This window comes from Dermacentor variabilis, chromosome 3 (assembly GCF_050947875.1).
Source record: "Dermacentor variabilis isolate Ectoservices chromosome 3, ASM5094787v1, whole genome shotgun sequence".
NCBI lineage: Eukaryota > Metazoa > Arthropoda > Arachnida > Ixodida > Ixodidae > Dermacentor > Dermacentor variabilis.
The window spans coordinates 140,079,777-140,104,839 of record NC_134570.1 but is presented as its reverse complement, the minus strand read 5'-3'; the positions used below and the strand labels follow the sequence as shown (position 1 = coordinate 140,104,839).

Below are 25,063 nucleotides of genomic sequence, written 5' to 3'. Positions count from 1 at the left end.
TTCCTACGCGCGTCCTGCTGTCGCCCGCATGTCTACCCTTCACGATGATGGCAGAAAGTCAATGTGGACACGGGGTTGTCAGCACTACGCTAGATGTCTGTAGCCGTATCCCACTGGCTAATCTCATCATCATTCTTCATACTCTTCTTTTCTGTCCTCTATTTCTTCCATCTAGAAAAACGAGTAGCAGGCAAGAGGACCTCTCTGCGCTTCCTCAACAAATTCTTCTTTCTATCTATCTCTTACTAAAGCTTCGCTTCACATAGATTCCAGCGCTGGTGTTCGATCCGTATAATTCTTTTGTAACCACTGCCCCCACTAGAGGCCTCAAGAACAACAAGCCTAATCTTTCCGTGCAGCTTTTAATGCAGCTCACCAATTTATACTATTTTCCTGAAATTATTTTTTTGGTCATGCAAATGAAGCTGAGCCGGCTTGAGCAGTTATCGCTTTCGCTCCAGAGTTGAACTCAGACGGAACCGTTGTCGCTTAACGGGAAAAAAATCATGAACAATAAAGTTTGTTCCACACACTGCTGTTGACTTGCTATAAAGGGTGTCCCGGCTGACTTTACCCAAGCTGTTCAGCGAAAAATAAAGCTTGAAAAAAACACGGCGCAAGACACGATTTACGATTTCAAGATCTATAATGTTCGGTCGTCATAGGTCTGACAACCGAACCCCGTAGGTCTATAACTGTATCTTGCACCATCTTTTTCTAACCTTTTTTCGTTAAACAACTTGGCTAAGTTTAGCTGGGACAACCTGTATACGGCCACGCTACCAGTCAAGACGAGCGCGTCGAGGCGGCTGGAACCGGAGACATGTTGCGAAGGCTACACTGGCGGCTGTTTTCCCGCGGCGTTGAGATCACGTGACAGCGCGACAATCGCACGCGCTCACATCCCACACGAGAAACGACGACATAGTGCGCTGACTTTTCTCTAGCGTTTTGGCGCGAAACGATGGGCGCGGTGCCGAAACATCGCACTTTTCGCAGTTCATATCGCGGCTGTTGCTGCAAAAGAAAAAAAGAAAAAAAGATCCCTGTCTCATGCGCGCGGCAAGTACGCGTTTCTGCCACTAATGCAACCGTAACTTAACGGCCTGCAGTGCAATTCGCGGGCGGACGCCGCTGAGCTAAGCCACACGACAGGCGCAATGTAACAGCAATTCTGACACGCCGCACTGATTCGGACAACAGACAAATTAAGAAGCACCGGAGCGTTATTTCAAGCCCGACAGCACAACCAAGCGCAGCGCCACGCCCACTCGCCTCGGTGATTTCTCCCAGAGCACGCTCGGTGGTGGCCAGGAAGTAGTCCTCGGACTTGCGCTGCAGCGTGCCCGGATTCACGTTCTCGTCCTTCAGCAGGAAGGTGCGCGACGACCCCTCCGAGCCCACCAGTTGCAGCCACACCTGCGCATAAATTGTCCCTGTATTCGCCTATATCTGGCGCCTCAGTAGGCAATCTCTATAGATGGTAGGGACCGCCGACTGCGGAAGATAAAATCACGTTAGGAGGAGATGCGGTGAGTATAGGGCACGTCGTGTAATGAGTTAGCTGCTCTTTCAGATGAAAGGGAGGAAAGAGCTGCTAACGGACTACAGCACAAGCCGTATACCCATAGGGAAGAAACTGGAGAAGAATGGAGAGTAGCGGCATTTGTAAATATGCCTGTGAATGCGGGAATCTTCATAGGAGCCGGTTTCACGGCGAAGCTGTACTGTGTGGGGTTCTCCTCCGTGCTCTTGGGACGAAGGAAAGACAACACAGTAGTGCAAACAATCACAAGGGCATTTATTGCACCTTTCATAGATCAATGCCTGCTAGCCGAGTTGCTATCCACAAAACATGCCGATGGGCGCGCGACAAATATAGAAGTCCGACTCACCGCGACCGGATAGCGAGCTAATATGTTCGCCCCATGCTGGATCCCAACGCCTGGTCGTTCGCGTGTACGGTCACGCGGACGGTGGCGCGTTCCAAGGCGGCCACGCGAGGCGGTCTCGCAGAAGCATGGGTCGGCGGCGCGTGGGTCGTCCACGCTGTTCGCCGACCCGCCGGGAAAGAGACAGCCTGTTCTCCCCTGCGCCCCCAAGTAACCCTGAGGCGGCGTTAGCAGCGCAACACTCGCGCCATCTCTCGCACTGCGCCCCAACCACATCGACCGCCGCGGGCATCACGCAGGCCACGCGGCGAAGCCGGATTACAAGAGACGCGCCATGCGGGAAAAACATATCAGCGGACGCGCGAGAGTCGCGCATCCCCACAAATAACACCCAATGCATTCGTCGTGCCCGTGTAAAAAACTCAACCAATCACAGTGGGAGGCGCGCGCCGCGTGCGCCGCTGGGTTCCTTGCAGTGCCACCAGATCGCACTCGCCTCCGCGCATGCACGGAAGCGGCGGCGCCGGCCTTGCGGGGGAAATAACCGGAAAGCTCGCCTTCGCGCATGCCTTAACGCATAGCATTCGCCGCAAGCGTTTCCGCCAAAGATTACGGTTGTGTAAACTGCAGTTGCTGGTAAGCGGCAACTGTAGCATACGAAGCAGGGAGTGACGTAACTACGCTTTTATATGTAAAAGAAGAACCCGCGTAGCAAATGATTTCACTTGTGTTCTGATAGCGCTATCCCTTACAAAAATGACTTTAGACTGTCTATAGAAAGTCTATAGACTTTTCATAGACGACCTTTCCTTTCTATAGATTTGGACTTTTGTTGATATAAAGTCTATAGACTGTCTATAGACGAAAGTCGATAAAGTTTCTATTTCTTTTTGTCTATTCGCAGTCTATAGACGGTCTATAGAAAAAGTCGATAAGGTGTTTGTTTCCTTTTTGTCTGCTTCCCCTCTATAGAATACCTACAGACGAAAGTCGACACAGTCTCTAGCTATTTTTGTACATACTGTGTCTTTAGACTTTCTATAGACGAAAGTCGATAGGGTTTCTATTTCTTTTTGTCTATTCGCAGTCTATAGACGGTCTATAGAAAAAAGTCGATAAGGTGTTTGTTTCCTTTTTATCTGCTTCCCCTCTATAGAATACCTACAGACGAAAGTCGACACAGTCTCTATCTATTTTTGTCCATACTTTGTCTATAGACTTTCTATAGACGAAAGTCGATAGGGTTTCTATTTATTTTTGTCTATTCGCAGTCTATAGACGGTCTATAGAAAAAAGTCGATAAGGTGTTTGTTTCCTTTTTATCTGCTTCCCCACTACGGACTACCTATAGACGAAAGTGGATACAGTCTCTATCTATTTTTGTCCATACTTTGTCTATAGACTTTCTATAGACGAAAGTCGATAAGGTTTCTATTTCTTTTTGTCTACTCGCTGTCTATAGACGGTCTATAGAAAAAGTCGATAAGGTGTTTGTTTCTTTTTGTCTATTTCCCCTCTATGGACTACTTTTAGACGAACGTCGATACAGTCTCTATTTATTTTTGTCCATATACTTTGTATATAGACTTTCTGTAGACGAAAGTCGATAAGATTTCTATTTCTTTTTGTCTACTCGCAGTCTATAGACGGTCTATAGAAAAAATTCGATAAGGAGTTTGTTTCTTCTTTGTCTACTTCCCCTCTATATGGACTACCTGTAGACGAAAGCCGATACAGTTTCTATTTATTTTTGTCCATACTTTGTCTGTTGACTCTCTATATTATGGACAATAGTCGACAAGGTTTCTATTTTTTTCTCTACTCCTGGTGTATTGAATGTCTATAGAAGAAAGTAGATAATATGTAATTCCGAGTTCCCATACCCCCCGCCCTCTGCGAACGCGATGATATGGCACTGGTTCATGCACGATGGCACCGCAACCCCGGCGCGGCGGGAAACCGTGCAGACTGCTAGTCTGCCTTCGGTGCAGCTGCACCGAACGAGGATCGCGGCGGAGCAGGCACCATCCGAGTCACCAAGGTCTTCCAGGAACCCGAAGGCCCTAGCTACCTGGCTGCTTCCCGGACGTACACTTCGCGAAGACCAGGTGGTGAAGGTCAGATGGTGAAGATGTGGCAAAGGGGGTGAATAAGTGGCGAAAGCCCGCAGACCAGGTGGTGAATTCACCACCTTTGAGTTGTTGTGGTCTTGCATGTCTATAGATTAACAATAGACAAACATCGTTAATCTGGGCCCAACCCGTGTACGCTGTAACCAAGCGCAGGTACCGGTGGATAATACATAGCTGCATTTGATATAAGCCACTAAAGTTGTATACTGCTGAGATTGCTGTAGAGCCTATTTGTAGACTTCAGTGTACACATAGTGTATACCTCCGCATTTGTTGACCACATATGATCTACGTAGTCGCTCTCGGCAATACCAAGACAGTCTTCACAGTTGTCGCATCACTTTTGCGGCAGTAGAATAACGGAAGCGAAACGCCGATACAATTGTTAAAATATATGTTATGAACGCCAGCTTCAGATACAAGTGGATTCGAAACAGGCATCAAGCTAACAGCAAAGACACTCGTAATGTTTGTAGCTGACAACACGGACTTTGTGAATGTGCCATGAACCGATGTCGCGCATGTGGTGTTCGCGTTGTGTGTCGTCCGTATCTCGGATACTTTTCACATTGTCTTCATATCTCGGCTGCGTCACTAACATCGGGCGACTTTTGTTGCCTAATATCCTGCACTATAAACTCATCAAAGTTTCTCATTCACTTAAAATAGGTGCCAAATTCTCTGAGCCCACCCAGTATTTCGCCGGCGGTATGCCTGCGCAGCCACGCATATGAGTACCTCAATGCTGTACTGATTGCTTTGACCTATCATCGGAACAGAAAATTAGCACTAACATACGTGCGGGCATCACATTTGGCGGTACGCTGGAAGATATGCTACAAATACGCTCTATTACTCATCGACGCTGGCAATATTGCGTCTAAAACGTCTGAAGGGCCCCGTAACGGCTTTTACAAACAGCGCATTCATGTTGGCGTTCCAGTCTCATACGATAGCCCACAGCGTTTGTCATACAACCTGCCAGCGCATATCCTTCGTCCACGAAAAAAATGCATAACGGAAAAGAAAAGCCACCCGTTCCGGCGCGCATGGCGCGCAGAGAGAGAGAAAGAGACAAAGAAAAAAATGAAGGAGGAAAAGGCGCTCACACTCCTCCGAGCGCGCAAGCCGTCCCGCGCGGAGCTCCTGCGCATGCTCGGAGCTCTTGCGCATGCGCGGCGGTGCGCCGTCTCAACGAGTGCGCCAGGCACGTAAACGGTTGTGCCGGTGTGCGGTGTCTCCCTGAACGCTGGTGTCTGTGTATGCGTGTCTTCTTTGTGGCATCACACGTCAACTACACTGAATGGTAAGCTTTATCAAAGACGTTTTGCGTCAATACCTCACGATTATGTGAGCGCATTTAGTAGCGCGAACCGGCTGCATGTAGCGCAGGCGACTCGGGTATAGTGGCGGTTTGTCGTTGACATGGTTTGATAACGCGCTCTTGTTCTCGCTTCTACTATACGGAATGTTTTACGGCGAGCGATCGCTCGTGCTTGTTGATTTTATCATTATAGCTTAGGTGCGTAAAAAAGGAAGTACACCATGTTTTAACTTGATACTGAGCTACCACTAAGCGGATTGTGTGTGTTGGGCAGCCAGTGTGGTAGATCTCATTTAGTGGCGCTTGATCCGGCCGCGATGAATGCTGCACCGTATGTGTAGTGAAATTCTCGTGACACGCTTTACGTATATATCTTGAAATTGTGTTAGCATCAAGAATTTTCCAACAGACAGGCATAGTTGAAAAACTGCTAGCGTACTCGGATGAAAGGCCGTGTTTGCGGGGCATGCATCAGCAGTGTGTGCGCTGCCGTTTTCGCATAGTTTAAAAGTAGCAGTATTTTTAAGGTTCCTGGCAACCAATCTAAATAATTTTGGGAAGTTACAGCAAGCAAAACACAAGACTTGAAGAAATATCTAGTAGAAATCTCTAGATTCACCCAATCTATTTATATGCAACCACAAACGCTTTTGGAGCATGAAACCTGCGATAAGCTCAGGCACTTGCAGCTTCGCAACTTAGCCGAAAAAATTAGAGAACAATAAATTAGTCGCTCCGGGAACACCTTTACACGTTTCAAACTGAAGGCATTGCGTTTGACGGTAGTTGGAAGATTTGTTTTTTGTCTCTTTTTTAAGCAATTTAGCAGCAGAAGTTATCTTTCGAGCTATATGAAAAGCGTTAAGCGGCTTCCGATGCTTCGGCGTTCTGCAGTTTACGTGCTCTTAATCACAAAGCAGCTGCTGGCGCAGATTCGCATTATGCTAATCGTGCATGGTATGAAGCCATTGTCGTGCGTAATAAGTGTTCCGGTTTTCATTACTGTTGCATGTAGTGCCGTCGTCTTGGACAGACTGCATAGAATATGCGCTGTACAAAAGAAAAAAGAGCCAGATTATCAATTTGGTGGTCTTTTCTAAGTAGATAACGCACAGATTATTCAAATAATTCAGTGGGCATTGCATTTGTTCTACCCTTATCAACACACCTAAGAGATCGTAACATGTTTTAGTTGATAAGTAGCCTGATCAGTACGGGGCGTACTGATCAGGCAAATGGCAAATGTATTCATCTCGAAGTATGGGAAAAGAGACATTGCAGACTGTTCTAAGCGGAAATAAATTGCAAATCTTAACGTGATTGTTCAAAACTGCAGTCAGTATGCTGAGCATGTTCGTTCGGCACGGGCATATTGCATTAACGCCTGAAAAATGTGCACAGTCCAGCCGGGTATCTTTGTTTCAACAAGTATTATTATAGGAATCGTTTGGGATTCTCGCATTTCCTTTATTTTTATAAGTACACTGTGTGTCACATGAACCTGTCTTAAAACGAAACGTACCGTTGCTGGCACCGGCGACCATTACGGTTGTCTAACTGCTTATCATACTGTAGTATAACGAAACATCATAATGGTACTGATTAATATTGCCATGTAGTCTTTAGTCAGAGGTAAACAAAGTTAACTAGAGGCATAAGTGATGAGAGCAAATTATATTGAAAACTACTATTGAACCGTAAAAATAACTAATTGTATAACTAATTGTATACTTTTTCCTCACATTGTTGCATTTGCTTTACGTGTGTGTCTGTGTCTTCCATGCTATACTCGTGTGGCCATCAATTACGAACTTGCCGAAGCCCTTGTCAGCTTTATTAATCAAGGGATTCAAGTCAGTTGAATTTAATACTGCATGTCAAGTGACTGACGTGTTATTCGTTTTATCTAAATATTATGGACTGGCAGTACTTGGCAAGCATTAAACCACAATATTTTTTTTAATACACTTAAGCTGCAGGCGTCATAGATTGCTAGAAAATTTTCATGAAAACAGCCAGGGAAGGCTTGGAAAAAGATCGGGAAATTTTAAAATGGCCACATAGGTATGCTGTCCTGTTATATGCCATACAAAGTTTCCAGAGAATCTCTGAGTTAAATATATTTTTAAAACGTTTCACCTGATAAAAATTGAAGGAAATTGGTTCCATTTATTGAAAAATAAAAGAGTCAAGCTTACTGACAAGGCATTTCTTACTCAATATGTGTTTTTTTTTGCGTTAACTAAACGTCCTGAACCTCGATAGCCTAGAAAAAAAATTTCATCTTTCAAAGCACCTTAAATAATTTACTGTAATAGAATTCATTCGAACTATACTATCAGTTCTGTTTCCTAGGAGGTGCATATCTGTCGTGCCATGACACAAAGTGCTCGTGTGGTATTTCGGGTGCTCATGTGGTATACCTAACTTGGAAACCTGTTAGCTCGCCCAAGAGGCCTCATTACCTGTAACAAATTAAGTGACCATATCGATACAATCAGCCCATCTGCTTTCCGTTGAAGTTAAGGTCAATCACCCATTCATTTAAAAGTATGAGAAAGACATTTAAATGTGTATTAAGCAAAATAAATTACAATCTTAGGCATGATACTGTGAATATTCCAGTCACGTCTTCTGAAAATATCCCTCTGCACGGGCATACTTAACTACCAGCCAAAAAAAAAAATGTACAGACAGCCCAACTGGGTAACGTTTCAGCAATAAATATAGAGACCATTTGGGATAAGTACAATAATGCATCATATATGAACTTGTCATAAAAGGGAACATACTGTTGCTGGCACGAGCAGCAGTTGTGACTGTTTAATTGTTCACCATACCATGCAATAAAACATTGTATAAAGGTGCTGATTTGTATTGACAAGCAGCCATTAGTTATAGTTAAACCGCATTAAGTATTGACTTAGATGGTTTGAGCAAATATATTAAGCTGCTTAATGAACACATAAAGAATATACACTTGTTATTTTTGCCTCATATTGCTGCATCTACTTATTTGCAGCATACACCTGCAGCACCTTTGGGACTAATGACACAAAGGTCAAGGCCAGCCTGGCGACCATGCTTGCCAAGGAGTAGTGTAAATATTTAATCTGTTTCCATAATAGCATACGACATGAATTTAAGGAATTCATCTATTATATCGAGCAATAAAAACGGTGACTGCATTGCTGGTGCATTTGTTTTATTTTTCGCACTGCATGATTCAGCACTATATAAATTCTTTCTGTTTATGCAACATATATGAAAGTACAGCTGGTTCTGAAGCATTATTAATCTACTAACGGTAATGCATAAGTGCAGATGAAAAGGAACAGGTGCACATGCATAAATAAATTCAAAACTTTTTGCTACCGCATGTAAACAAAATGTAAACTAACTTGTAGATAGCCGCTATAGAGTTATGGCCTTATACACTCTTTGTAGACTTGTCTATAAGATGTCTGTGTATATAGAGTGCCTATAGATTAAAAAAATCCATATTTGTTTACAAATGTCTGCAGAATGTCATAGAAAAAAAGTGTATCGGACTATAAAGTTCTGTTTTTGTAGACTGAAGTCTATAGAATGTCTATAGACTATCTATATACATTTGTATATAGACATTCCATAGACTTCAGTCTACAAAAGTAGAACTGCATATATAGTTCTACTTTTGTAGACTGAAATGTATAAAATGTCTACGGACAAATCTCATCTGTAGACATTCTATAGACTTCAGTCTACAAAAGTAGAACTGTAAGCCTATGCACTTGTCCATAGACAGTCTATAGACAGTCTATAGACTCAGACTTCTTATAGACTAGTATATAAAAAGTGTATGGCCATAAGTCTATAGACAGTCTATAGACAATCTATAGACTCAGACTTCTTATAGACTAGTCTATAAAAAGTGTATGGCCATAAGTCTATAGACAGTCTATAGACAATCTATAGACTCAGACTTTTATAGACTAGTCTATAAAAATTATGCCATAAGTCTATAGACTGTGTGTAGACAGTCTATAGACTCAGACTTTTTATAGACTAGTCTATAAAAAGTGTATGGCCATAAGTCTATAGACTAGTCTAAAGAAATGTCTATAGACAGTCTATAGACTCAGACTTTTTATAGACTAGTCTATAAAAAGTGTATGGCCATAAGTCTATAGACTGTCTATAGACTAGTCTAAAGAACTGTCTATAGACAGTCTATAGACTTCATAGAAAAATGTCTATAGACTGTCTATGGACTTCCTATAAAAATTTTTGTAAGGGTATGGAAAGACCGCGCATAGTTAGGACTCCTGAAGACAGTGTGGACACGGTGAGCGGCGACGGGAACAGAACGTCAATATGCACAATGACGTCGTGCTCAGCGAGAGTTCCGTTTTCCCCATGGTCCTTGTCTCAAGCAGAAGTTTAACTAATGTTACCAAGAATACGAACAAAAGCACAATTGCCGTCTCCAGCACTCAAGCAGCTTTCACTGCACTTGCTGTACGAGACATACAACGAGCATCACCATCTATATACTGACGCTACAACCACGGTGAATGGGTCTGCAGGATCGGTGATCTTTCCTGCAAAAACCTCCACCGTAAAGATTCGACTGCCTCACCAGACTACATCGACTGCCGCGGAACTCGCTGCTATTCGTTGTGCACTTCGCGTAATTTCTCATGAACTGCCCAAGAAATGGAGCGTATTCAGTGACTCCAAGGCTGCTCTTCTTTGTTTGGTTTCCGCCTTATGCCGCGGACCCCACGAACGACTAGTTTTAGAAATGACACTGTTGCGTCATCACCTCGTCGAGCAAGGACACCACACCACGTTACAGTGGATTTCAAGCCACTGTCTGTGGCATAGTGGACAATGAACATACCGATGCAGCTGCACAATCTGCACATGAGGAGGGCTTGAAGACTCCATATCATTCTCAAGAACAGCCGCAGCAATGAAAATTCGTGTGCTTGCAAATGAAGCCATAAGATCTCTATGGAGCACACCAAGCTTGAAGCACACAGTCTGCATCGACTGGATCCGTCCCTTCGACTTCGACCCCCATCTGGACTCTCTCGACTCGAGACAACAGTACTTTGCCGACTGTGGTTTGGTGTCGCTTTCACAAGATCTTTTGCCTTCTGAGTCGGTATGGATGAGAGCGCGGCTCGCAGTCACTGCAGCGGCGAGGACACTATAGAACACGTACTTTGCCACTGTCCCCGATGCAGCGTGCGCCGGCTGTCGCTAGCGGCTGTGTTGGCACGCCTTGAAGACAGGCCACCTTCAGAACACACAATCTTGAAACGCCGACATGACCTGTCGTCGCACCGAAAGTCGGTCAAGACTTTGTTGACCTTTTTGCGGGGAAGTGGCCTATTAGAGAGACTATAATTATCCCATCCTTTTCTTTTCACGCCTTTCTCTTCTTTCCGTCTTTACTTCCCCTTTCTCTTCCCCTAGTGCAGGGTAGCAAACCGGAGGTTTTAACTCTGGTTAACCTCCCTGCCTTTCTCTCATTTGTATCTCTCTCTCTCTCTCTCTCTCTCTATCTCTCTCTGTGCTCAGAAAAGACGCAGTGGTTCCTGCCCAATGGAAGCCACGCACAGTTAGGACGCCTCAAGAGCAGCGCGAATATGATGAGCGACGAAAGGAACGTCAACGTCAGTATGCACAACGGCGTCGTGTTCAGGCTCGGCAGGACCCAGTACAAGGCTAGGTCACATTAGTCTATTAGATCAGGTGATACCACAGCTTAGCTGGCCAACCACCTTCACAGCGTGAACTGGAGCCCCCCCCCCCCTTTTTTTTTCTCAAAGTATAGCCATCGCAGTGCTAGAAGGGGCGGAATCGTTCTCGATGAATCATTTGTTTTGGGTCGTGGTTTGAATGACAGACTATCGCTCGCAGTTCTCTCATTTCCGCCGCGTTACGTTAGCAGGTTAACCTCGTCGTTTCGTTCCTTCACTCGATCATGCTTGGTGGTATGGCCAATCTGGTGCATATACTGCAAAGATTGCCGTGTTTCGCGCAAAACTCGCTATAAAAAAGTCCATCAATACCACGTGGTCAGAGTATATCAAACATGCGCTGTTACTTTTTTATAACGTGCCTTCAATACTCTACTCTTCTCCCAAGCACTGGTACACGTTCGTTATACCCGTATTCAGATTAACGGAGCAGTCCGTGTATAGCTACCATTTTGGAGACAAATATTATTCAAATAATTACTCTTTTATTTTGCGAAAACGCAAGTATTTTCATCTACGTACCTACGCTTGCGTGCAGTAAGGTTGATGTAACCAGCCTTCATCCTGTTTGCTTATATGTTAACCTCTTTTATCACGAAGTGTTTCTTTCTGTAGCCAGTGCAGACGCTTTGCAGACATGTGGCATGGACGTGGCCATATCGGATCACGAGGATGCATCATTGATCTTGTGCGTCAAACCCTAACAGCGGCCTTATAGTGTCGAGAAACACAGGCAAGTATTTTCTAAAGCGCCAGTTAATGCACGACGACTGGTCCGACGATGTGCGTGTCCATTTATGCACTGGAGACGTAACTGCGCATTTGTAACACTGAAGTTGACTGGCCAGACTCATGCTCTCCGCATTAACGTGTTAATAATAACGCTTTCCAACTTTCTGGGACGTGACTTCAATTGAAGCGAGGTATGCTTTGCGCATACCACGCATCTATGTCTTCATATTCGGAAAGTGCATAGTAGAAGTACGTGCCACGTGCTATTTTCCTTGTCTGATTGCTTCCAGAATGGGAACCAACTCGGCAAATGGCAATGCGTGCGCTTTACCAGCAGTAAAAAAACTAATACGAGTGATAAAATCGGTGCGACGCCCGTTCTTCTGATTATGTGTAGCGTAAACTACGTAACGTTGTATGCCGGTGGTTAAGAGCATCGATTTACACGCCCATTCACGGTTCGCCTGAGGCACTGACTGCAAAATATACGTATAGTTCAGCACAGCACCTTTACCGAAGGGTCGAAATGGTGGTTTTCATCAAATTCGAGTTTACTTTTTGGCAACAAAGAGGCATACCATGTTAACGAGATGGGCCTAAAAGCAAGGAATGCCCGAGTAGCCTTCAGACCCCTCGCTCCAGGTATCACAGATCTTGGTGCACCCCAAAAAGAAAGAAAAGATGGCATGATAAATAAACGATATGTCAAGAATCAACTTGTATGGTATTTATTCATTCGCATAGCTACATTCACCCGAAGGCGATAATGTGGCGGGGTACGGGGCACAGGAGTCAATGCCAAAAAAATACACCATGGAAAGAAGACACCTTCTGTTCAACAGTTAAAAACCCAAAGGCGTTTCGCACATAAGCAACACATACATATGAATAGCCTGTATAAACGAACGCAATGCGAAATCATACCGGATTAGCCTATACGTTTAAATTTCTTGTACAAAAATATTTGACGTTACGAAGGAAACTTCAGTAGCAAGAATGGCTCATGCTATAACATTCATTTTCTTATGGAGAGATATGATATAAGGCAATATGCTTTTTGAAACAATAAATGGACAATCTGTTTAACAAATAGAGTCGTAACTAACTTTTGAGGGATTATTAGTGATGTAACGTATTCGATATAGACATTTCTTGACTGCGCAAGGATTTTTTTCCCTTGGGATTATGTAATAATTAATACCTGTGTTTCATAAAAAATAATTTAAGAACTCGTCCGGTTCAGATTATAGATAGCGAATATTTTGCATCATCCAAGCGGGGGCGCGAGCCATCTAGGACAAAAAGAGAAAAAGAAAAAGCCATCGTGACATTGGGCGAGGCAACATCGCAGCGTCGCACTGCCGCGTAAGACGGTTATGCACGCACCTTAATAGTGTAGTCACTGCGCATTCTCTTAAAGATACCGTGGGGAGTGTGTACTACAGTAGCTTCACGTGACGCAAAACAAGACCGAAAGACGAGGAGCACAGGCACGCGCCTTGCTGGTGGTGCCGGCGTTGCGACGGAAGCCGGTGATGATGGTGACGATGTAGGGCTGCTGGTCGGTGGGCAGGTTTTGTTGCAGGTCGGTCACCGTGTTGTAGACTTCGTCCCGCTGGTCTGCTCGGCGAGCCCACAGCAGCACGGCGCCGTACAGAAGCCACAGGGCCAGCACGCAGCTGCTGACCAGCAGGTGGCGCTCGCGGACACCGCGCGACACCTGCGCACGAGGGAACGCGATCATCCGGTAAGTGGTGCCAGTTACTGCACCGCGAATTTCCGCCAATCGAAACATTGACACGCCTTTTGTTTTACGCTATGCGAACTGTACGAGAAATGGCTATAACGAGGAGAGAGAACTCCAGGAACTAAAGAATATATTTAGCGACCCGGCAGCGCTCTTACATACAGACAATAAGGCAAGTAACGCACACATATACACAAAGTTTTGTACGTGTATACCTCGACCTAGTTTGACAGTTTGGGATGGATTATGTCCACGCTCTTGCTCGCTTCCTATAATGGCATCAGAAATCTTGTAAGCATATACAAAAAGGTCCCCATACACAAGGCACCGGCGCGTGCTAAGCCTTTCACTACACCAATTTCAAGAGACTAGACAATTTAGTGATGGCAGCATACCTTAAGGAAATCATTTGTTTTTGTGGCAACGGTCCGATGCACTGGAATATCTCTTGAGTGGCCCTAAACAAAGCTACGCAGTTATTAGCCTAGACCAGCACACTTATTATTTGATGAGTTCCTCCACATCTCTTCCGCAAAACGAGGCTGTCCTAATGGAGAAAGCCGTATATAAACGTAGAGCTTCACTTCTTCGCTTCGCTTTTGCCTGCTCGGCGGCAGCGCCGATGATTGCCTGATGCCCCCTATACAACCGGATTCTTTGCGAAGTCGAAGGTTCTTTGTTTAGGCAAAAAATGCCTAAGGATTTTCCCTTTCTTTTTAACATTGAACGTTAGTCTTCACAGGGCTGAAAGCATAATACGTCTATAACCAGCAACTTTCGTCTGCCAGTCATTTCCCTGTCTCTGACCTTACATATTAGTTCTACAGAAATCCCAAAGTGTCGTCGCCACTTTTTAACTCTAATAAACATTGTGGTCTTGACTCAAGAAGCTGCAAGACTATATATGCTCACTTACATATGCCTCGACGTTTTGCTCTTTCTTGCTACTTCCCTTTTCGCGCCGCGGTTCTCTGCTCATACTAGTATTAGTGTGCCGTTGAGATGTACAGCTCTCGCGTAAAAAAAAGAAAAAAAAAAAGAAAAGGTCGTAGATTGTTTTGATTCAATCATTTCAACTCGACTAGAGTTATTCGGGTTTGACTGAAACGACACAGTATTATTTTGAAATCATAAATACTGGTGTGTGCTAGCGACGTTAGGGAATTTCGCGACTATGAATATTCTATTTAGTTTTGTCTGGTTCGCTTCGTTCAGATGGATCAATGTTAAGGCACTTCTGATTAATCTCCCAATAACGAAATGTGAAGCTGTTTACGTCAGTGGCGCGTCCTAACAAGCCACACATCACCACTCGCCATGTAATTCTATTACATTCTCCATGCCATCCATACCATAATTAGTCCAGAGCTACTCGCCGTTAGACGTGTCTGTAACCTCCATTTCTGTCACTCTTACGACGTACTATTACGCCCAAACTTTGACTCAATCGTGCGCGATTTTACTCAGACAGACCTAATTTATATCACCTATTATCAATTTCTTGTCATATAGACTTCTTCCAACCGGGTACGCAACTCATTCTTCTTGAACATTAGATGCGTTCAACGGGCATGGAAAACACAATAGAAAGACGAGCAAATTGTGTCTTGTCCTTCTATTCGGTTGCCCGCGTCGGTTAGGCGCACTTCGCTTTCACTATACTCAATTTGCCCGTCTAGCGGTAGTGGCCGTGCTTCCCGCTTGATTAGGCCCTCTGCAGTTCGAGCCGAGATGAAACGGTGTTCTGCCCCAAAAATCTCGTGATTCAAGAGGACGACACGCGACACGATGCAACACATCGGCCAGAAGGATGTTTCTGCAGCCCACCTTCCGCCAGGATATCTCGTTCGGCGCCACCCAGTGGGCGCCGGAGAACCACGACAGGTGCGAGCAGCGGCAGTGCAGCGTCTCCAACGACGAGTCGAGAACCGCGGCGCAGCCTCGGCCCGACCACGCGGGTCGCCGCCAGCTGCGGCAAGCCACCAGCGCGGTCCACAGCCGGTAGCGGACGCGACGCGGGTCGGCGGGGCGCAGGGCGCCCACCCCCCACTCCAGCTTCAGACGAACGGCCACGAACAGCGGGCGACCGCCCAGAGCCACCCGCGGCACCAGCGTGCGGTTGGAGCGCCACTCGGGACCGGGGCTGCGCAGGAGCTCGGCCTCCGTGGGCTCGCGACCAGCGCTGAACGTCACCTGCGCGTGAGCGGCGCTCAAGTGTAAACCCTCTTGCAAACTGGGGTGCTATGCGGGAAGCACCTGAGTTCGGCAAAATTTGGGCACTCCGCGAGCTCTGGTGAGGCCCTCATAGGAGTGAGCTAATGGTATCGAGACAACATTTAACCCTCCACGCGCCTCCAGCATCACTGGCATATTTACATTTCCTCTTGGCTTATCACTTGGGCGTTACCTCACGAGCGGCCGCTAATGAAGGGGGTTACGTGGCAAAACCGGCACCTTTTTTCATTCTTTTGTCTTTCCATCCAATGTATTACACCTATGCAATTAAGTTATAGAAAAATTGTTTCATTTAACATATTCGAAAGAAGGGAAAGGTTTGCGTGAGAATGTGCCATGCCTGGACTGTTCGCATGCGACGATGGAAAGCCGGGTAATTTCCGAAAGAGGAGACACGTCCATGACGCACCCCAGAAAGGCGTGGTAAGTGGTACGCGCCGAGTGTGTAGATAGATAGCGGGACAGCCACGGTATTGCGATATTGCGTTGATAACTATAAGCGCGGCTGCCGCATAACATTACCCATGCAGTGTTCGGTGTTTTAGGCGGGGAAGCGGCGTGCGCAGGCTGCACTCCGTGTTGACATACGTGGCGCAATGCTTTATATCGACATTTTAATTAACCGCTGCTTTTGCGCATTCCGCGCAGTCTTTGTTCCTGCATGGCTGAGCGCGCTGCCAAGTTGAAGTCCCGCCATGACAGTGAAGTCACCCCAATTAGTCCCTGTCGCAGCTTTGCCATCTTCGTTTAGTGACTGCCATTGAGCAAACTCAGGCGAGCGACAAACTCGGGGCATCCTGCATAGCACTCCAGAGCTCTTCAATCCTGCCGGCTGCGAATATCCCCATATAGCTGTGCCGAATTCACAAAGCTTTTCCTTCGTAAGTGCTTTTTTTTTTCCGTTGGTCAGACGCCTTCTTTAATATGTCTAATATCGTGATTGGCTAGCACCTGCCCTACTAGTGATTCCAGCGCAAGAACTTCCTGTGAATAAGGGCCCCTACCTTTCGAAATCCGGACATTGTGAATTCGTGAACGGCAACAACGATATGCTGATCTTAGCGTTCACCTATGTGAACGCTACAGTAGGAGATGGAAAAGAAAAAGAAGCTGAAAGAGTAGATTCACAACGGGCTTTAAGCAATACAAAAGAAACAGGTTATACACCCTTTTCAGTCGTCCTTTCCATTTTAAGCACCACTTAGGCGCCGACAGGCGACGAGACGCACAAGGGAAGTGTCTTTTGCCACTGATGCATGCACTGATGGCGCCTTAGTCAATTAAGGTAGAAGGTTTGCACCGGAAGCACGTCTGGAGTTCCAAATAGAGTTCTGGAACTACTATTTGTCATTTTTGAAGATAATTAACCCTGCAATGCTAGCGGTTTTCGGAACCGAAATAACTCGCTGAGTTTAGCGGGCAAAAAAAGAACAAAAAAAAAAAAAAAAAACAAAACCCGGAGCGACAAGTCGCGGTGGTGCCTCATAAACCTGCCCGCGCATATTTTCGACAGACATTTTTTTGCAGCTAATCAAACTTCTAAAATCAATTTTTTGGCAGAATGCAGCATAAATTATTCGTACGTGTGCTTGATGCATGATGTCCATATTGTTTATTTGTAAACGTAACGGGCGTCTTGCGTATTGGGCCCATTAAAGAAAAACGAATTTATTTCTCGACAAAGCCCCGTTCAAAGGTACCAGACCGGAAGTGTCTTGGAACAGCAAATAAAACACAGCGATCACGATGCGAAAGTGCTGACATCTGTGAGAGTTGCCCACTGTTTGCAGTACTGCATTGCAGAATGTGCGGGTTGGTGACCCCAGTAGATTGGCTGTCCATTGCGATTAGTGCACAGTCACTGGGCCTTAAAAGCGGTTTGATTTCCAGTTAGCAGATGGCGCCAAAGCCTTAGCAGCACTGGTGATTCGTTGACAGTGCGGTTCACTATAAAGAACTAATCCTTCATTTCACGATTAATTTACTACTGCGCTCGAGTATGGCACGCGATGGCGGTAGCGAGCGGACGCCAAATAGGTGGTGTTCAAAATCCAACACGTGCGACGTGTTTCCAGATCCCAAAACTGTTTCCATCCAGCATAAGCATAGCCTTCAAAGTGTGCACCTGTTTATGCAGAGGGCGCCTCCACTACGGCGTGGACTAATGAAGCTGTGCAGGGTGATAGGAGCTGCACAAGTTTGGAAGTGAGAGACGCTCGCGCTCAAATTGATTATAAAGAGTGACTGACGAATATGGAAGAAAGTAAATGCGCTGGGAGCGTTTTCAGGTATTTGTACAGGAAAAATAATTGATTCACAGTGAAGGAAAAGAACTAGGAAGCTTACCAGCAAGTATACGACCGGTATGGTGAGCGAAATAGGAACAAAGAACGTCAAACGCAAAGTGAGAGAAGCTGAGACAATCTCAGTGGTGGCGGCATGCAATGGAAAACAAACCTGCTATGATTAACTACCTGAAAGGAAAAAGCGAAATCAGGAAAGAAACATTTTATGATAAGTCAAAGGGAAGCTCTTTACCTTTCGAGCGAGATCAGGATGCCTTAGAACGCGTAGTTAAAAGCGAGGTACACCAAGGACGAAGAAGCAGGTGCTTGCTGCGGTAAAGCTAGGGGAACGATGGAACACGTTTTATTAAAATGTGAAGACATCTACCCAGCTGCCGGCTTAGGCTCCTCTGGCCTCTTTGGAGCCCTTGGGTTCAAGGATAGCACGTGGAAAACAACTATGTCCGCTATACAGATTAGTAAGAGGCGATTGGAGGTTTGGTGGCAGAAATGTAGGGAGGCCATAAACAACGGAGGCGTAGAAAAACAGAGTTGCCAGGAATTGTTTAAGAAGTTTGATGTTAGGAATTCTTTGTGTTTATGTGTTTTCTCCAAAATATAGGTAATTAGGCAAACTAAGAAGAAGAGCTTAGTGGCACAGCCCACCACCCCGTCCCAAAAGGGACGTTTATAGCATTCATCTATCCATCCGTCCGGATTTGGACGCCGAGCGGGCGATGCGGCGCGGACGAACATTCATAAGGGCATTCGCCCTTACTGATGTCTAAGGAGGCTCCAAAGAATTGCTCAGAAAGCGCATAGATGAAGCAAAGCCCCACTGTCGCATTCATGTACACACAGCTTATGGCTACAATGCCAAAACATTGGTTGAGTCAATTTACCAACCGTAGAGCATGTATCGTCACCATGACATGCAACGTCTATCCTCAGCATGCTAAGCAACGCTGAGTGGACGACCAGGCGCGGATGAACACACCATGAGCGGCTGAACACATCATTGTTGTAGCATGCTAATTATGCAAGGTTTGCTTCAATAAAAATGCGCATGAAATTAAAGAGACATGTTCCATAGCGCAAGAAAAATTAAAGGAGGCGCAGAAACAAAAAGAAAGAGATAAAAGATAGAACGCTGGAGCGTTCGACAAGTTATGTAAATTCCAACTAGCCCAACTCTGTGCCTTGTTTTGAATGCAGTTAGAATTAGCGCTCCGTGCGACCCCGTGTTTCCATTTTGTCCTCGTTTTTCGTGGAATACATACACCAAGCCATGCATTACCAGCTCCCCAAACAGCTACGCTTGTGAACACACAAGCCTCGCGACAAAAGACCACATACGAAAGGAATTTAGCACCCAAGGTACTAGCAGGACAGCGCAGTACAGAGAGCGCATGGTGGGCGGGACAAGTGCTGCATAGTTCGCCTAGCCAAGAAATATGAGTTGCGGAATAAATACCAAGAACTTTCAGAGCTTATGAAAAATGAACCCTTACAAGAAGGCAGAAGGAAAGTCTGTGACAGGTGGTCGGACGCAGAAACAAAATTTGTGACAGCTGGTCGGACGCGTGTGCCATATTTTGGGCGATTCAGTCTGTCGCTGTGCGACTGTCTTGGTTTTTATTGCTGTTTTCAAAGCAGCAAAATCAGTTCTAGAACAGCGTCATTCCGGCACTACGGTCTTTTCTGTCTTTATTGAAGGCGTTCCTTTTCTTTCCCCCTAAGCACACGGAAATGTCTCAGATATCCAAGTTCGAAATTCCCGAGCTTTCTGCGTTAAATACCTAACTGCGACATAACGCTGAGAAATGTCAAGTGCAGTTCGCATTTCCCCTTCCTTCCACCGCACCTGCAGCAGATCTATGGGCCTCTCCGGCTCCAGATGGACGAGCAGGTCGAATCCAGCCGCGGCTGCCGGCACGTCCAACTTGTGCAGCGTGACGAGGCCGCGACTGGCGTAGGCGCGGTTATTTGCGGCCAGCGGTGCGTCGGGCCGCCGCTTCCGCAGGAACAGCTCGACCATTATCGACGTCTCATCAGCCGCGTGGCCGTCAGCCCGCTTGACCATCACGAACTGCGTGTTCAGCAGCGAGTCGTCCGCGCACGGGAACGGACTCACGTCCATCACGAGGCACCTGCATGCGGCGGAAAATAGGCGCCTGTATGAGAATCCCGCTCGTTAAGCTGCCACACGAAGCATGTCTTGGTCTTTCTGGCACAAACTAACACTGAAGAAAAGGTTTGCTAGAGCAAAGAAATTACTCGTCTCACGATGACTGTCGGCGTTTATACGATTAGTATACGAGAAATGCATCGGTAAACCGTGCTGCCGAAGACACCTGTATCTATAATCTGTGGCGGGGAAAGTAAGCCATGAATGTTAATGACATTAGCATCCGCATGGGCCACATCGCCACGGCAGGCCACAAAGTGTACTCCTTCGGACGCCACAAGGAAAGCTTCGCTAAAAGTGGCCTGTGACAGGCCAGTCAGTTTTGTCCCGCTGGCATTGTAGAATTAGGGCTCAGCATATCTCCGACTTCGAACGAACTACGGCGGGATTGCATCGCCGTCCATTTCTGGCGGTAACATTTATTCATTGTCAGCTAGAACGGCGGGCGTTCTCGCTTTTATCAGTCGGACATGAACCTGTGGAATGCTCTCGCAGCGATTGAAGAGCGCCGTGAAAGAGGTTAGACACCGGAAGACTTAAATATGCCTGATGTATCCAAAACAAGCCAATCGATTGAAAAGGAAAATGACTTTAGAATGCTACCGGTGTGAGTGAGGAGCTGCATGTTGCTTTCTTAAGCTAGTTTAACAAAAAAGAGCGCATGAGTGCGACAAAACACATCATGTTTGCAACCTAAGTAGAGTGCTGCAAGATTGACAGTGCAGTCTTCAATTACTGAAATCAAAACCGAATCTCTCGCACGTATTCTACGTAATTATTTCAGTGCGTTCTCTGCCGTATTTCGCCTTGGGCGGGGAAAATTGAGATGCGTTCGGAAGTGCCTTTTAGCAGAGTTATCGCACCGCTATATCAGCGATAAGCGGTGAAACTCTTCGTGAAATTTTACTTAACCTTAGTTGCAGCATAATTTTGCTTTATGACGCCTGCTATATATCCTTATCGGGCCGAAAATGATTACATCCAAGAGCCAGCTCCAGCCTCCTTCCCATGACAGTAGATGTAGTACCCCGAGACCCGATGGAAACTCAGTGACCTAATCGCTCTTGAAATCTGCTCATATTCAAGTGGTATGTTACCAATGTGAAAACCAATTTTGTTTTGCTTAGCTGTCATTGCTAAATGCCAGGAGCAGGACTTCATGCGTGAACAAAATAACCATCTCTTCATGTTTGATATGGTAAAAACTACTTTAGCTTGTATAAACACAGAGCTGAAGATGCGGCATCGTGTGGTGAGTTGTCATGTTTACGATGCGTCCTGGATATTAAATTCATTCTGCCATATTCGAAACGCACTTCATGATTGCTTTTCGTCGTCTGTAACGATAGAACGGCCTGTGTCAAGTCAGCGTCAATTTCTATGAAAGCCATTGGCAATAAATATGAGCAAATTACTTTCATCCGTGTAGCATGCATCTGACGTCGTATCTGTGGTGAACACATTGCGTAATCTATTCCTAGTTAACTCTCAGGAAGATTCAAAGTAATGTGCAATATATGTACAAGGGGTCTCAGCAATGGACACATGCGAAACCGACGTTTTTGTGTTCCGACTTCGGCAACATACCAACAGAAACCACGAATTACCTATGTATAGCATTAGTAGTCACTCCGAAGCTACTTTTTTATAAGTCCTATGCTATTCTGAAACTTCCGTGCAACAATACTGGCGAAACATGCAGAGGCAACTAAGCAGCGACGACGGCTGCACAAGAGAGCCCGAACAAGACCGCGTCTATATAATCACGTAAATGTTCGCACCCAGAGGCTGTTAGTTTTCCTTATATAGTGCATCACCTGTAGGAGGTCAATATTTGTAATCAATAAATTTTAAAGCGAAGCTTCCTTTGCCTTTTCCCCTGCTTTGGCTGTGCTAACTGCCGGCTTGCCGAGTTTGCAACATCTTTAGTTAAAGGGCATGGGCCGCTGGATAATGCCCGAGTAGGCAACTTCGGACACTGGTTAAGTCCAGCTGAGTATGTGTCACTGGCTATGGGAACATAAATGGCCAATCTCCCAGATTGGGCACATGTCGCTGGGTGAGTAGGGGACCGAATAGACAAGCAGAACAAGAGGAAGGAGCTAAAGAAGTTGGCAACACAAGCAGCCGAGTGTGCAGCTGAGCTACATAATAGTGAAGAAGGAGAAGACGAAGCAAGGACTTCATTAAACAACAAAGAAAGATTAGCTTATTATCCATTCACACCTATGCTGGGGATCCACCGATATATTTAAAGACGAGGACTGGGCTGATGTGCGATAAACATTCATGCTACAGGTCCACTTACATATTTCTGCTAAGCTAGCGCCGTGTTTCCAGAAAACGAATATACAAATTTGGTGCCTTAAGAACACTCAGTCATAATTCATGATCGAAGTGCAACCCACCTGGCCGCTGAGGCTGGCTCCAAGTTGACAACGCTTCCGTTGGGCAGCCCCAGTGTGGTGACGCGCTCGCGTGGTTGCGCACCGCGTACGCACACCCCGTAGCCCGACAGGTGCAGCGACAGCGAGTCCTGCACCGAGGACGCCAGGGTACGCTGCACTTCGTCCAGCGTCGACAGCAGAGCTCTGCGCGAGGTGTAAAAAAGCGAGCGTTTCACGTTGCTTATACTGCGCAAGGTTATACTGGCGCAAGCTTACAGCCTCCTGACGAGGTTGTGCTCTAATCTCGCTCGCGCTCGTCTCCTAAGAATACATTGTGGCGACGGGTGACAATGCGAACCCGTAGGTGTCGATAGATCTCTGACGAGTGCAGAGGGGACACGTCAGCGATGTCTCAGGCTAGCTGTTAACCTGCCGAACGCCAGCCGGTGCTGGCGCGTGCCGAGCGCTACTCCAGCGCTGAAGATGGGAGCGCCGGGTATTTTATTCATGCGACGCCAATGCTGCTGCCGCTATACAACCTGCTCAGTGAAAATTGGCACCAAAAAAAAAAAAAAAAGAAGACACGTACGCAGGAAGAGGAGAGGAACACAACGCTTGTGTCCTTTAGCACTAATTTCCCTCAACACTCAGGCGACACCAACTAACCCAACAGTTAATCCTTCGCCTAGGAATTGTCAGTTGTCAATGCTCCTTTACATTACATCAGGTAATCAGCTAGAATGTTTTTTGGTCAATATAGAAAATTGAGCTTAAACATTGAGGATTTTTATAACCATATCGGTTATATCGTCAGGTTGCAAACTGTAAGTCATTGAACGGTCACAAAACCAAGGAGTCACGCTCGATTGGTGGATTATACTTCTAAATAGCAGACACGTGACTGTCGACTGCAGTTATTATTAATTAAGTAAACATGTATAAACGCCACACATATACACACAGAAAGAAACACCACACCCACCCGCTTGTAAAGAGATCATAGATTTGCCAACGAATACATTACTTCCTAATGCGAAATTTCAGCGCAGCTGTTCAACTGTTTCGGCTTTTCGATATATTGTCGCGAAAAGAGTAGAGCGCGGGCTTCTTTTGGTTTCTTTCCGGGAATCTTGTGGGCTCCTCGACGCGGGGGGTAACCTTTGTACACAAATAACCGCGACGGCGCCGCGGGCATGTGCTGCCGCCGCCGCCGCGCCTAACGCCACTACGTGCACACGACGCGTCCTCTTCCCACGCTCGGCTGTCAAAAGCTGATTAGTTATGGTCTAAGTGCTTTTGTTTACCGAGTGTTGACGCAACCATTTCTTGGCCCCTTAAACTCGGACGCTTATTGGATGATGTAGGCCTGCCTGATTGGTCGGAGTAAAGAAATAGCCCATTGGTGGAGAAGCCTGTCCTTTGGATGCTGCGGAAACTTATTTAAGGAATAGTTTGAGTAGTTTTGGGGGAGCAAGTAGACAACAGCAGACGGAGCAACTTCACCAGGCGAGACCAGGCCGGTCAGGTAGGCCGTCGATGACGGGTATGACATCGTTTTGTTTGTAGATATTTTGTACAGTTTAAACTTACGGTAAATGCCAAGTGAATAAACCTAGTTGGTGGAATGCTACCTCTCGTCGTCGTACCTGCGGATTTGGACTTGCCCATGCCAGAGCTCATCCCCCTTCTTCTTCGTCTCCCTGGTAAGCCGATGCGCCAGATATCGAACGGCTGCGTCACTTCGCTACAATATTGAGGCAAAGAATTCGAGCAACGCATGTACGTACAGTTACAGATAACTTTTTATTCTTCACACATATTCCTTCAAGAAACACTTCACTCCTAGTTCTTGATTGTCGTGAAGGAAACTTTGTGGACGGAAAAATAGATAGATATAAGCTCGTCTTGCTGCACCAATGCCTGGTTCTCAAAGAAGAGTTCTATGCAACTATTTCGCGAGGTTGTCACAGCCGTGGGAGGCGTTACGAGTGAGCCTCACTCACTTCTGGGTCATCTCGACGGCGGCGACGGTAAGCTTCTGCTTCGGCGGCACGCAATTCCTGGTCTTTTTGACGCCGCCGCCTAGCCTAGCCTAGACAGCGTAGCGCACCTCTGGATTCTGGCGGTGATCGCGCTGGGCCTCTGCTCAGGCCACTCGTTTAGCAGCAGCGGCAGACGTAAGAATTCCACCGGTCGCCTGGCTCATGGCTCAGAAAGAACTGGCTGAGAATAAACTATTTATATAGGCAGACGGGTTATAATATAAACCGTCTGTGACCCTCGGACAATCCGTCTCCTGCGGAACATGTCGCACCAGCCGCCGCAAACGGAGCGTAGCTTGGCGCAGCTGCCTCGCTTATCGGGAGGCCGCGGGAGGCAGTGCGTAGG

The 25,063-nt window shown here is 46.2% G+C and overlaps 1 protein-coding gene across 2 annotated transcripts in view; it reads right to left on the bottom strand.

Annotated features, from left to right (window-relative positions):
• LOC142576325 (polycystin-1-like protein 2) overlaps positions 1 to 25,063 on the bottom strand; it is a 40,365-nt gene that overhangs the window by 6,000 nt on the left and 9,302 nt on the right. For both annotated transcript variants that reach the window (XM_075686407.1, XM_075686408.1), the window contains exons 6-10: positions 22,697 to 22,879; positions 19,965 to 20,250; positions 15,408 to 15,773; positions 13,332 to 13,553; positions 1,276 to 1,419 (exon numbers count right to left, since the gene is read on the bottom strand). In XM_075686407.1, coding sequence (XP_075542522.1) covers positions 1,276 to 1,419; positions 13,332 to 13,553; positions 15,408 to 15,773; positions 19,965 to 20,250; positions 22,697 to 22,879 — 1,201 coding nt within the window. The remainder of the gene's footprint in view (positions 1 to 1,275; positions 1,420 to 13,331; positions 13,554 to 15,407; positions 15,774 to 19,964; positions 20,251 to 22,696; positions 22,880 to 25,063) is intronic.